Consider the following 14482-nt stretch of genomic DNA (forward strand, 5'->3'; position numbering starts at 1 on the left):
CAGTTCATACAGATGAAAATGAAATAGTTCACGAGTTCAATCGTTTTTTGGGGGACGATTCAGACGACAAACCCACGATCATGTATTTAGTTATTAATCGATGGTGTGGGATCATGAATCCGGATCCTCACTCACTTCAACACTGAGTCCTGTCTGCTTGCGTCACGTCTCGATTTGTACTGAACCGTAAAATATTGATGACTCATTTTGCTGATGTTAAATGCAGCCTCATAAACTCTGGAGCGAATAAAAACAAATACTTAGTAAACTTCGTGTACTGATCAGGTCCTGAGAACCTGTGATGAAGGTTTATTAGTTGAAGTGAGAGCAAAAACACATATTAAAAGAAATACATTCTAACATTGTTAAAGAAAGTTACCAAAAAAATCCTTTCTCCTGCAGCAAATGAAGAGGTGCCTCATTCAAATGAGAATTTAAAATGAGGTGCCATAAAATGAAATGCTCCCAAGGTCAAAAAAAGAACACTACATGGCGGGTGTATTGGTTAACATGACTGTGCAGTTTTATCGAGTGAAACGGTAACTGTGAAATGTTTTGTAGTTTATTTAAAATGGAAAGAAAAAGTTTGACCTTCCATTATTTAGATAACTAACCCGGATCTGTCCAAATGCAGTAAAAGTACAGAAAGTTTGTACAAAAACACAGAACAAATTATAAACTGTTGCTCAGTGTGTGTGTGTGTGTGTGTGTGTGTGTGTGTGTGTGTGTGTGTGTAGCTACTGTGTCACTCTCCGAGTCGATGATACCTGTGTGAGACTCCTGCCCTTTTCTTGTTTCCTCTAACTTGCACAACAGAGAGATTATGATATTTCCCCCCCGCCTCCTTCTTTTGTTTCCCATCCACTGTATTCTGTGTCCGTCTCTGTCTCACCTCTGTACTGGTTTTCTCTGAACAATGCAGCTGAAACACAATCAGACCTTTTACCTTTTTTTGTTACCAGGCTAATGGCACACTGGGGTGCAGGGAAGCTCTCAGACCATGGGAGCCGGTCAGGGAGGCGGCCGGGTTGAGCCCTGCCTTCATGGCTATGTGGTGCAACATCAGCCTACAGCCTGTTATCGAGGCCTATGCTGCAGCTCTGACTCCTTACTCCCACATTAACATGACTGTGAGTACATGCTACGTTTAATAGGAAATTACCCAAAACAAATTTAGTAGCCAACATTGTATTTTTTAATTTTTTGTTTGAGCTGACTAAAAAAATAAACATTGTGACAAAAATATTCTTGGTCAAGTGCAGTTCAGAGTTGCACCACTTGGTGGCAGTGTTGAACCACATAGAAAGCCGCCAGCTGCTAACAGTCCATTTCTCTGTGTGTTGCCTGCACAGCACATGGGCGTGGGACCGACGGCTCCGAATGCCACGGCTGCCAGGATTGCCGAGACCATGCAGGCCCTGTACCACGTCATTGTCAACCAATCACTCGTGGCAGAGCAGCTTATCTCAGCTTTCTCCGAGCAGCTCGGAATGCTGGCAGGCCGGCCTCTGAGCCCAGAGGCGCAACTTCACTGGAACATGCAGCTCCAGGACTTACAGTTACAGAACAGGTGACTTATTTACAGCCGCGATCAGATTGTGTGTCATAGCAGACACAGTGATTACAAGTTGCATTGGAACATCACAACATACTTTTCATCCCCTTCAGTAGATCAGACAGTACAGTAGATCTGTGAGGCGGTCATATCAACATGTGTTACAGCCACAAGCAAAACCCACTGAACAGTTTAAATCAGGTTTTGCAGTGTTTTAATTGTGCACTTCAACACACATGAACTCACTCCTCCATGTGTGGTTACAACGTTATCCACAATGCACCAGTCAAACCAATTTTTCATTTCAATGCACAATCACACAAGGAACTGGGAGCGTCCACATTTGCATTGGACTTGATTCACTTCACTGGCTGAGAAATCCTGCGCCGACAGTGACATAACGGTGATTCAGCTAAGTGCGATATCCTTTTAAAATTGATTTCCCTCTGTACGCCAGCAGCAATAATGAGCCGGGCCATGGCGATAATGATCCCATTCTGTATATCGCCCGGGAATCGATCAGGTCTGGCTACATGAGTTATAGATCATTTATCCCAGTGGAGAGACTCAGCAATATGTTGTCGAGGAAAAAGGGAAACTAAGCGAAAGAAGAAACATTACCTCTGGTTAAAAACGAGAGTTCTGTGGAATCATTGTGTTTAAGAGAAAAGTAAATGAGGTCAGTCAGGTGTCAATACATGTGCTTACATTGTTTTAATCCATTCATTAAATCTCTCCCGTCCACAGCTTGTCTTCAATCAAAATGCTCACAGACGAGCTGCGTAGAGCGGCCCCTTCCCTCCAGCCGTACATCGAGGCGGCTGAGAATGCAATGAGTCACCTCATCATCAACTCCCCTCTTCTTCAAAACAGCAGCGCCTGCCAGGACCTCCTCGAACAGACAGCGATGATCTTCCTAACCTCTGCCAACATCACCGCAGGTGACATCTTCTCCGCGATGTCACTGAACGTTTCCGGACTCAACGAGGCGTCTATTATTAACGCGATGAGAGAAGTTGTCAAACTCATGGCCGACCTGAAGATACTTGGTGATGACCCCAAGGTTTACCGAGGCCTGGAGCAAATCCTGGGATTCAAAGAAACGACTCTGATTGTGCGGAAGGTGGTGGAGCTGATTACGTGGTTGGGCTCCACTCAAGCCTCCGGAGTGGATCTGCTGATGGAGGTGGTGCACAGACTGTACGACATCCTCAGGTCCTTCTTGTCCCTCCTGAGCAAGCTGTGCGTGGAAATGCCGGAAAACACTGAGCTGTTTGTGGACCTAGGTGGGAACATCATAGGAATGCTGAAGCAGCTGTTGAGCACCCCTGGTCTCCTGTCTCCTATGTATCATCAGCAGGGAATGTCAAGGCCACATATGGCCGGCGCTAACCATTCGATGAGGGTCCGACACAAACGCGAGGCGCCGATGATGCCGATGATGATGAGGGACCCCATGGACGACTTCATCGACCTGTTCTACATCGACTACCACAGCATGTCCGAAGCCCTCAGCGTTCCTCCCACCACAGGAGAAATCTTGGAGACAGTCCACATGTTCTTTAACAATCCTGATCTGGGTGTTGTGTTGAAGGGAGCTTCGAGGGACATGCCGTGGGGCATGAACGCCTCTCGGGAAGAGACCATTGATGCCTCCCTTGTTGGGCTCTCCGTCCTCACATTGCCCAGTGTACTTCAGATGTAAGTATCACAGGGTTCCTACGTTCATGAATAACCTGGAAAAGTCATGGAATTGTTAAATGTTTATTTCCAGGCCTGGAAAAGTGCTTGAAAAAAATAAAATCCCAAACGTTTTAGAGAAGGGTTAGGGTGGAAATTTGTTATATTAATATTGTCTTGTCGTTCATTAACGCTGAGTTTTAAATAATTCATATGCTTTTAAAAGAAAAACGATAAGCAGGCATACGCTCTCATACCAATTGAAAAGTTAGCTGGGGAAGCAGGTGGGATAATGCACTATGCCAGGGAAGTGTAGATTTAACCATGCTTGGCTACAAATGGAAAAGTACATGCCATGGGTTACAACAGACAAAAACCGACAAATACTCAATCAAACTATTGTCTCATCTATTTGTGTCATTTAAGGTAAACTGTATGCTTTTGTCATGGAAATTTTGGTTTAAAGTTATTGAAAAGTCATGGAAATCCATTGGTCAAAATGTGTATGAACCCTTGTATCATTAACACTGGGTCATATAGCTTTAAGGAATGAGGGATCTGAATAGGTTTGCTTGCTCTTCCCCAGGCCGATGGAGAATCTCCTGATGAGCGCTGTTGCCATGCTTACCGATGCCATTCCATTCCCCCCTGCGTTTAAAAACATCACCCGGGCTCTGGCCAACGAGTCTCAAGGTAACGTCGAGGTCTTCAGAGGCTTCTCAGGATCAGAGAAATGTACACGGCACTGGTTTTAGGGAGAATACCCAAGGGAACGCTGCTCCATCCTCCCAGTCTCTCGTAATTAACTTTACCTCCTGACTCCGCAGCGAATTCGCCCCCCCCCGCTCATGCTCGGTCTAATTGTCGCGGCACTCTGGAGCCCTCACTGATGCTGCAGCTTGATCTCCATACCTGCTGCGACGCCCTGTCTATGTCTGCGGGAGCACAGTCTGCCAGCCGGCGCCGTTAAAACCCTCACGCAGCTTGGAAGGGGGCCACCTCTCGCTCTGACCTTCACCGGCCACTGCGAGACCACGGGGGGGGGGGGGGGGGGGGGGACCGTAAAACGTTTTTGTTAATGCCGTCGTTATTGTAAACATGATTATAACGCGGCATAATTCATTCCGGAGATATGAGGGAATAAGACTTCACACCGGCTTAGCTCGAGCTCCCAAAGAGCCCAGAGGCCAGATGGCCCCTCTCCAGCAGAAAGCCACTCAGCACCTTTTTAAATCTCATTAGCAAAGTAGAATTCAATCACTTATCCTGTCCGCCCCCGCTAAATGTCTCCCCTCGCACTCGCACAAGTGGACATCTCTGACCTCCTTTTTAATCGGTGTCTGTGTTTGTGTGATAATGTTTTTTTAGTGAGCTGAATCGTTTCGTGAGCTGCTCCACTTCTCCACAAAGCCGCTAATATTCCTCACACGCACACACACACACACACACACAGACACACACAGTGAACTGTAATTGCAAAGGCCTCTAGGTGTTGAGCCCCCCCTGAGATTTAACATCAACACTGTCTAATTTTAGCCCGATTGAATAGTCTGTCATCACGTCTCGCTACCTGAGGTGGTGTCTTTCTTAGGGCTTGTCAGATGTGTTTTAATGCACGACATCATGTGGTACTTCTGGGCCTCGCTTTGTAAGAGCGCCCGTTGCTGCTCGCCACCCGACGACGCCGGGCTCCTTGCACTGGCACGAGTCCTAATGAAGCCCGGCGGGATGCCCTGTTGTTCTGTCACCTTTCAGACCTGACTGACCTCTTTTCCCCCTTTCCGTCCCATCTGTTCATCTCATAACCTCTCTAACCCTTGTTTTATCCCCTCCCTCTCTCTCCCTCCTCCCTTCGCAGAGATCCTGATGCTCATGCAGCAGACCATCCAAACAGCAGCCGATCTCTTCCAAAGCAACATGACCGACCAGCAGCTCAAAGAGAAACTCACCCTCCTGACATCCCAGGTCTCTGCATTACCCCTGAAGCGTTTACACAATCATCATCCATCAAAATCAGGGAATTTTGAAAACAAGTTAATATATTTTGCATGATTGAAGTAGATGTTAGTGGCCACCAGTAAAGGGACGTATCATCAGTTGTGTACCTTGGCATGGTGTTTTGGCCTTTAAAACACAATACACCCTCTTCTAAGGCAGGCACACCACAGGCTGATGCAGTTTCAGTCTGAGAGTTGTTGAACTAAAGACTAAAAAAGTCAATTGCCAGTTAAATTCTAGAAAACTACGGCTGTGACATGGAAATGAATAGTCAACAATTACAACAGCATTGATACACAAATGGGTTTTCATTGATGCTGATATATTTTTTGATTAAATGTCACAGACATTATTTTATGTGCATACCAAAAAAAGGCAGCAACTTATAAATCAAAGTTTTGCTCAGACCTGAATTGTGGAGCAAGAATCTAGAATTATAGACTGAGAACTTCCCTGTAAAAGAAAATCTGCCTAATCTAATTTCTTTAGTTGGAGTGGATTTATTTGTTTTAACCTAAAGTCCTGAAATTAACAATCTAGTTAAACACACCAACATCACCGTGGGTTGCAATTCATGACTAACCCAATTTGGCTACATTTGATAATGTTGACTTACGTGACTGATTTGTCGTAGGTGTGCACCTTGGAGAACACTGATACTATGCATCAGCTGCTGCGGCTCCTCTCAATAGAGCCTGGTCAGCTGTGCCGCACCATCCTGCCCAGCCTGCAGCTCGTGGCCGAGAGCCTGCTGATAGACGCCAGCATGCTCACTGATGCCGTCTTCCAGAGTTTCATCGGGGAGCCAAAAACCTACAACATCAATTCGGACTGGTACTGGCTTTGTCTTCATCCTTCGCAAATGTTATTCTTTTAATGGCTTTAAAAGCTGCTGCCCTCACCTTTGTCGAGGTCTTTACCCCTCACCTATCCCTCTGAGTCTATTCTCCTAAAAAGCAGCTGGAAGTTTAAAGTCAACTGTAAAACAGACAGTTTTTTTATAGTTCATGATCAAAATGTATTTATGTATTTCTCTCTCTCTCTCTCTCTCTCTCTCTCTCTCTCTCTCTCTCTCTCGCTCTCTCTCTTTCTGTGTGTGTGTGTGTGTGTACAGGACGGATGTGTTGGGTCAAGGTTTGGGCTTTAACACCAGCAGCCTGCACTCTCTCAACATTAACGTCACCGCCCCAGGTGAGACATTAGTCTGTATTTTACAGGTTCTGTATTTAACAATATGATATTAGGGTGTGGGACAATGTGTTTTTATTTGTCAATATGATTCAGTACACAGTAATTGTGATTTTATTATTACAATACAGCAAAACAGAGGACTTCTGCAGAATCCTTATTCCTAATGTTCCCTTTTCTAGCAACAGATCCGTGATGGGTAATTCTCAAGATAAATCAGGTTCAAGAAATGTAATCTGAAAATGAAATACTCCATCGTAAAGTAAAGTAAAAACTCCATCGAGGCCAAATTCAGTCATGTTGCATCAAATTTCGTGAACCAAAAGACATCCGTTCTCTAAATAAGTCTAATGTTTCTCATCAAGATCCATCAAATAATTCCCTGAGAAACTAAAAAAATGTCAAAAGCATAGGAAGGAAGAAAGTAAGTGGGATCCGCCTCTTTGACCACATAAGTCCCGTTATTCAGTGCTTTCTTTCTCGCCCCATGTCTAATTCTTATCATTCTTCTGAAAAACAAACAAACAGACAAATGGACAGGAGTGAAAACCTAAACTTGTGATCAGAGGTGGTAGAACCCTCTCACATATAATCAGTTATTTTACGATATTTTCTTTTGTAGTTTTTTTAATTTAGCTAAACCTTTTAGAGTGTTCAAAATGTAGAATTCAAGTCTATGGGCGCATTTGTATTAGAATGGCGCCGCCTGCCTGGTCGGCTGTGAGCACATCACATACCTTGTTTCCATGACAACCGGCAGCTCATCTCGTCTCACCTGTTGCCCTCTCGTGTCTCTCTGCGTCTCATGTCCTCGCTCCGCTCGTCTCTTGATCATCTAACGACTTATTAGAGGAGCGCGTTTCTCCATTGTCACCTTGTCCACGATTGTTGCTCCGGTAAACACGTTTGAAGACCTGGCTGGAACCATAATTACAATCCTGAGGCATCCTCTCTCAGTGGCGAGTGGCCGGATGAGAAAAAACATGAACCACTGAATTGTTGTTCTCTCTTTTCTTTTTAAAGAGCAGTTTCTGTATAAAAGCTGTTTCGGCAATTGGCAATAAAAACAAATAAAGCTGTTTGGGAAAACACTGAAACCAGCTGCGGCATCCATTATGTGATAACTGCTCCACAGCATGAATTATTAAATCTTATAAAACTAGATCTTTAGTTTCAATATATTAAAAGACAATAAAAACTCTCCGGCTCACACTTGTATGACTTTCTCTTCCCAGGAGTGGTGACGGTCGGAGAGTTGCTGAGAGACGAAGCCGCCTTTGTTCAGGATGTTCAGCGGCACATGGATTTCGATCCAGCAGCCCTGCACCTGCTGATGGGAGCCGTTGTACCAAACAACAACTTGGAGGTGAGCAAGTTTCAAGCTCCATTAAGCATCCTCTTAATAGCAGCACATACTGTAAGTGAGCAAGCAAACATGAAGTCACCGCCTCATCCTGGGCTCAGACAGGAGGAGTTTTGGGGCCTGGAACCACAGAGTCGTCGGGGGCCGCCATGACAATTATCAAGCATGGTAGATATTTAGGATTTAAAATCGCGATTGATTCCGTCCATACTAGTGGGACCAATGAGAGGGACTGAGGGAATTGAAATGGCGTTCCCAAAACCAGCTTCTGTACGAGGTCAACTATAAAAGATGCGACACATTCTTGTGCATTGTAGTAGACTAGTTGTTCATCTGTGGGTTTAGCATGGTACAGTAGTTTAATGTGGCAGTGGCAGAGGCATCTACAGCGGATGGGCAGCAGGGGGCACTGTTGTTGTTGACAAGTAGTTGACAAGTCAAAGTTGTCATGGATGACTTTAACAAGGCAGTGTGGGCGAGACAGTAGCTGAGGAATAGACAGTGGTGACCATGTCTCCCCAACCTTTTTTTCATCCAGACGTTTTTCTTCTGCTGTCATTTTATAACCCGGCAATGCACTGTTGTTATTGCTATTGTTATTATTATTATTATTATTATTATTATTACCGATAGAGCAAGAGCTCAAACATGTGTGTCACGTTTGTTTCCTCATGTCAAAGCGGTGACATAAGGGGGGGGGGGGGTCACTCCCTCTTGAGCAACAATCTTAAAAACATCCCGTGGTGTGTGACGTGGCATTGTTTTTCAAACGGTGTTGTTTGTGCATGTTTGAAATATCTGTGAAGGCTCTCCTCCGGTTTGTTATGCAACCCGATATCTTAATTGGTCAGGGTCGTACAACTCCTGTAGCCTGAGCTCGGCTTCAGTCAACCTGAGGACACACGGAATTTGCTGGTGCAAAGAAGCCTTGTTCCCATAATCCTCAGCAAATAACATCGACCAAGGTCCAATTTTTCCCTTCTCACATTTCCCCACGTATCAGTGCAGGCTGTGGGGGGGTGCAGCAGACCTTCAATAGCTTTGATAATCTGCCATGTTTTAATTAGCATGTGCTGTGGACTCAACATTACATCGGAGTATTGTTTTCTTTCATGAAGCCTGTATAACCTGCACACTTTGCTGAAGGCTGCTGCTGCGTGGGGCAATTTACAGTTAATGTAACTTCACTTTTATTTCCAGAGAACCCTGTAACCTTCTGCTAATGGCACAGAAGGTGCCTTTTGTAAAGCACGCCTCTTCTATCAAATACAATATCAATCAGGCTTCAATAGAAGTGTTAACTGTTGACGTTACAGCACAATGGAGACGGATTTACACGCCAGATCAAAATCACGCCACGGACCATTTCTCCAGAGCAGACTTGACTTAGTGGAATGACAGGCAGGCGTCTGAAAATATCTGCTGGTACTACCGCAGGAAAAAAAATGGCACTTAAATGGAGCGTGCAGACACATTACTTTCTGCACGCTGCGCAGGTGAGTGAAATACGACTAAATGGAGCAACAGCCGACCTGTGCGACTTGTGAACGTCCTTTTGATTGGAGCAAACACATTTCCATAATTGCCGGCTCCGAGAACAATTGGATGTGACACGTGTTTGATTACCCACCATTCTTGAGGTGAAATTGTCCCGTCCCCAAACATAATACATGTTGTTAATGGTTTTTTTAACCAAATTGAAGGAGAACTTAGACCCATGTGCGTCTGGAGCTGCACCTGAACCTGACAGCATCCTGTTTTCTGGGTCAAGACTCCACCCGAGTCTCGATACACTTAATGAAAGCTACATTTTGTGTTGAGTTTGAGTCCCTGAAACACACGTTAATCACTTGTTTTTTCCTGATAACAGACATGTGCAGTTCAAAAACAATCTGCCTAGCCAACGTGACCGACCCGACCAAACTACTTGTCAACTACTTTGTCTGAAGGGGGTGCAGTGGGTGGCGCATTTACCTAGGATTTGCAAGTTATTCACGTGGCTGTAAAGTATTTTCTTCGGATACTCCAGCTTCCTTCCACTTAATTGGAACCATCGGTGCGAATGGATGTTTGTCTGTAAATGTCGGACCCTGCGATACAACGTCAGCTGTGTTCGGCCCCTGATCCCCTGTGACCCTCAAAGGAAAAACAGTATAGATAATCGATGGATGGAATTTTTGTCCTGGAGGCTGTTCACCGTAAAAAGCCAACCATGAAAGTATGAATCATGTATCAACTACACAGATGTGCTATAGGATCATTGCTCATTAACCGCAATAAGACTGTAAAACTCATCTACCTCTGTCAGAGCCACCATCACAGAACTGCACTAAATATACCTGTCTCAATTCATCATTTTATACAATAATATTGTCTTTTGCACAATCTGTCTACATATCCTTACATTCATAGTATATTATATTATCTATTGTATCGTCAAATACTTATATTTATACCCGTACTATATACCATATATTATATCATACTCTTTGTATATTATTTGTATATATAAGTCTATATACACATATTTATACATGTGTACATGTTATTATTATTATATTTTACTATTATTATTATTATATATATTGTTGCTGCCATTATTATTGCTATTATATTGGTATAATTTCTATCATATATAAATATATATTATATACTATATATACTGTACTATTTTTTATATACTGTCTAACAATAACATTACCATCATATCATCAGTACTATTACCATCATCTGCCACTGCACCTTATCTACCTATTTATCTTGTGTTTCTGTTTTTATTCTTTCTACCGCAATATTTTTTATTTTATTTTATTGTATTGTATTTTATTGTATGCAAATGTACCGGCTGCTATGATGACTTAATTTCCCTTCGGGGATGAATAAAGTAATCTATCTATCTATCTATTTATCATGTTTATACCTTTACGCAGTTCAGCGCATGATGTTCCAACTCCTGTCGCATGTTTCCACAACTGTCTTCATCTCTTTCCGAACAGATCCTGTCCTGGTTGGTGAACCTGCGCCAGTGCAACTCCACGTCCTCTGTGAACATGAAGGCGTCGGACGCGGCCATCTTAAAGACCTTCTGCTCCATGAGTGCGGAGCAGTGGTACAGCTTTTCACTGCTGATGGTGCGCCATCTCAACATGGAAAAGCTCCTCTACAGAGTAAGCCTCCGTCTTTTGTCCTCAGACAAGATAACAACAACATGGTTTGCTGTGGTGAAATGTCCTCACTTTGTGGTGAACGTGTGAATGGGATGATTGCACATTGTCCTCTAACAGCCGAGTGGTTAAAGAAAATCGTTTCCGTGGGTCCCGGTGCACGTTTGATTCTACGGTGTGTTTGTGTGAGGGACAGATGAGTCGGGGAGCAAAAGCTTTTGTGTGGGAAAACGTTTGTTCACCAGACAAAGCTCTCTCTCTCTCTCTCACACATTTAAAGAAAAAAAGAATTTCCTGCTGAAGCTGATGTTTTTTTCCATTTTATTCATGACAGCAAACACTGTCCATCCCCAAAACGTCATAAAACTATTCACGTTTGAATATGAGACTTATCGAGGTGTAGTTGCATTGATGTATTAATTAAGTGTAAATGGTTTTCAAAGGGTTCCTTATTCAAATCTTCTCCTAACGTCATGTGCAACGTTTTCTCTGTTTAAGACTGATGGATTTCACTTATTTTTTATTTTTATTGCTGGAGGACAATGCGGAGCTAAAAGAAGTGTGAATACTTGACATTCATCCATTCATTCCAGATAAAAGCTAACATGGATTTGTGCTTTGTTACTTTGTAGTACTGCTAAATTTAGCAGTACTACAAAGTAACTTCCCTCATAACTGAAACTGCTGATGCACAGTGCTACTGGGTTGAAATTACATTCAACAAAGCCACTGAAATTACAGTGGCTTTGTTGAATTCTATGTGCAGAATGTTGCTTTTACATGCAGCTCTTCACTGCAAGAGTTTACAGAATTATTAAAAACTATTTGAAAAACTAATATTATCTATTAGTTATACGCTAAAAGCCTCTTAAGACATTGACTAAATATCAGATAAAACCTATCTTGTTGCCTTGGCTGAAGAAAAAATCAAATGGTGTCTAAATACAAGGACAAACAGCTAAAAGAGAGAAATGCTGAAATATGATGAAGAGAGAGGCTGAAAGAATATTTGTGATTTATGTATGTAACTTATGAGATATATATTCTCATTAGTTTTTATTTTGAGGGAAAGACCTTCATTATTTAAACACTTGAATTCAATTAACTTTAAGCATTAAATATATCTTCCATAAAATGCGACCTCTTAAGCTTAATAGTGACATTTGCAAGATAAAGTAAAACATGACTAAAGAACCTCGGCTTTGTTAGCGTGAAAAATAGCCGCGGCCTCCACAGCTTCAAAGATGAAGAGGGAAAAGAGAAAAAAGAGCAACGGAGGGGTTTGAATGTTGATGTGTTTTCTTTCAGGTGGTGCTGTCTGAAGAGATGCAGAGCCTGGTGGGGGTTATGCTTCAGATAGCTCAGACTCTAATTGACACGATGAACAACATTCTGCCCATGATCAACACGCTGCAAAGCTACCTGTTCTCCATCCAAGACCTCAACCTGATGGCCGACAACGAGTTCAGCCTCGTACGTATACTCTTTACATCTGTTCAGCTTCACACACAATGTAAACTGTCACACAAGTGTCAAATTGCACCGGCAAATATTTCGGTGGATCAAATTGTTTTCGAGGAGCCTTCAAATATAATTCTCATATTCATATGACAAAAAAGAAAATGCTCAAATATTTATCGCAATCTCTGTCCCCCCCCCCCCCCGCAGATGTCCAGAGGATATAAATCATCCATCTCACCCAAGGCTACGTTCGTCACCCTCTCTCGAGCGCTGTGCAGTAACGGTATCATGGCTCTGTTTGGAATCGCCAAACTGCCCCCCATGCCGGAGCCCACCTTCCCCAGTGGCCAGTGGAAGGAGGACTTGATCGATCGCTTCAAGATTCCACGAAATGCCAGTATGTCGGGAGGAGGACACGCGTGGGGCTTGTAGAAACTGAGTTGTATTGTCAGCGCAGGCACTATTCTTAGATGTTGAATGCACTGATTGGTAGTCGCTTCGGATGAAAGCGTCAGCCAAAGGACATGTAATGTAACATGTGAATATTTGATAGTGACATCCAGTATGGATTATATTGCATTCATAGTTAGTATGATGTAATAGTATATGTTAAATTTGCAAAAACAGCAATACCTTCTGTAAGAATGTTAAAAGAAATATTGTGCCTATTGAGGGTTGTTTTTCTCTTTCTTAGAGAATCCCAACTTTCGATTTGCCCTAAATTAAATTGTGATACGTGTTAACACAAAAAGTGTAAATTCTAAAACACCTTCTTTCTGACTCCTTGGATATGTTCCATTTCATTTGCTCCTTTGACAATTCACAAATGATTCAGGATTGAAGGATGAACCTGGTGATCACCATGGTAAAGAATGTGATGAAAACGAAAATGAATGTAAAGGACTCCTCCTTAGGTCAGGCCCCACCCCTCTACAAAATGTCATGGGCATCACTTTAGTAGGTTTTCTGCAGACAGCCAAACCAAAGGCAATAAAAACACAATCTCTCTGTTGGATGCAACAAATTAATTGATCCCAACAATAATTATTGTTGAAAGTACCCAAGTTGATTGAGCACTAGTCTCAGGAATGAATGGGCTCTGGGCTCAGCGCTGGGATGTTACTCAGCCTTACGACTCTTTCTTGGTTTTAATCCTTTCAATGGATTTTTGTCAGTAAGAAAATATCAAATAACAGCAGCCTTATTCTTTCATCTTAAAAATGATCCCTTATAAAGTCTAAAAAAGAGATGCCCTACTCTTCCTCCCTCCTGCAGCTCCCTTCTGCATGAACATGTACCTGGACATGGTCAACACCACAGGAGGAGCCATCGCCTGGGCCTTCCTCAAACCAATGCTGATGGGGAAGATCCTGTACACCCCTGACACGCCCATCACGAGAGACATAATGGAGAAGGTGTGTAGCAGATAGAAATTCATACATGTTACCTCCTCTGCCCTTAAATTCAATCCAGGTGATACTCACTCCAAAAACCTTAATATATATGATATATAAAAACAAAATTCTTGTTTTTACATGTTATCTTTGTCAAGGACATAAAGTACCTCAAATGTGACAAATGTGTGATTGCTGGTCCTCTAAGGGAAATTATTTACCAGTATATAAAAATGACTGGAATTTACAATGTATAAGGGCCATGTTTTTCGAGGTTTTCGAGAAGAAAGTCAATATATTACATAAAATAACGTTGTGATATCAGGAGATAAAAGTAGTGATGTTTCGAGAATGAAATTGTAGTATTAAGAGAGATAAGAAAAAAAACATAAACATTTGTTGAGGGAAATTACCAGAAGTTGAGAAGCAGTGCTCGCTGGAGTCTCATAAGTCCTGATACTTATGACAAAATATGAGATTATTTGTGAAACCTTGAGTAAAATTTAATTTAACAATAATGCTCCACATTCCTCTTCTTAACGCAAGGCAACAGACTTATCTACTGATATTTTCTCTCTTAAATGAGCCTAAAATGATAGCTTTATTCTTGTAAAGTTAAGACTTTCTTTCTTGTAATATTACAACTTCATTCCCAACATTTTTTCGATATTGTTTTTCC

At 42.5% G+C, this 14482-nt stretch overlaps 1 protein-coding gene across 1 annotated transcript in view; it reads left to right on the forward strand.

The window, feature by feature from the left end:
• The window catches only part of abca12 (ATP-binding cassette, sub-family A (ABC1), member 12), a 50605-nt gene that overhangs the window by 2544 nt on the left and 33579 nt on the right, over nt 1-14482 (forward strand). Inside the window, exons 5-16 of the mRNA XM_062403066.1 lie at nt 963-1130; nt 1353-1570; nt 2303-3256; nt 3822-3928; nt 5094-5200; nt 5868-6067; nt 6348-6424; nt 7657-7787; nt 10781-10951; nt 12257-12421; nt 12617-12806; nt 13685-13824. Coding sequence (XP_062259050.1) covers nt 963-1130; nt 1353-1570; nt 2303-3256; nt 3822-3928; nt 5094-5200; nt 5868-6067; nt 6348-6424; nt 7657-7787; nt 10781-10951; nt 12257-12421; nt 12617-12806; nt 13685-13824 — 2628 coding nt within the window. The remainder of the gene's footprint in view (nt 1-962; nt 1131-1352; nt 1571-2302; nt 3257-3821; nt 3929-5093; nt 5201-5867; nt 6068-6347; nt 6425-7656; nt 7788-10780; nt 10952-12256; nt 12422-12616; nt 12807-13684; nt 13825-14482) is intronic.

The sequence above is a fragment of the Platichthys flesus genome, chromosome 13 (assembly GCF_949316205.1).
Source record: "Platichthys flesus chromosome 13, fPlaFle2.1, whole genome shotgun sequence".
NCBI lineage: Eukaryota > Metazoa > Chordata > Actinopteri > Pleuronectiformes > Pleuronectidae > Platichthys > Platichthys flesus.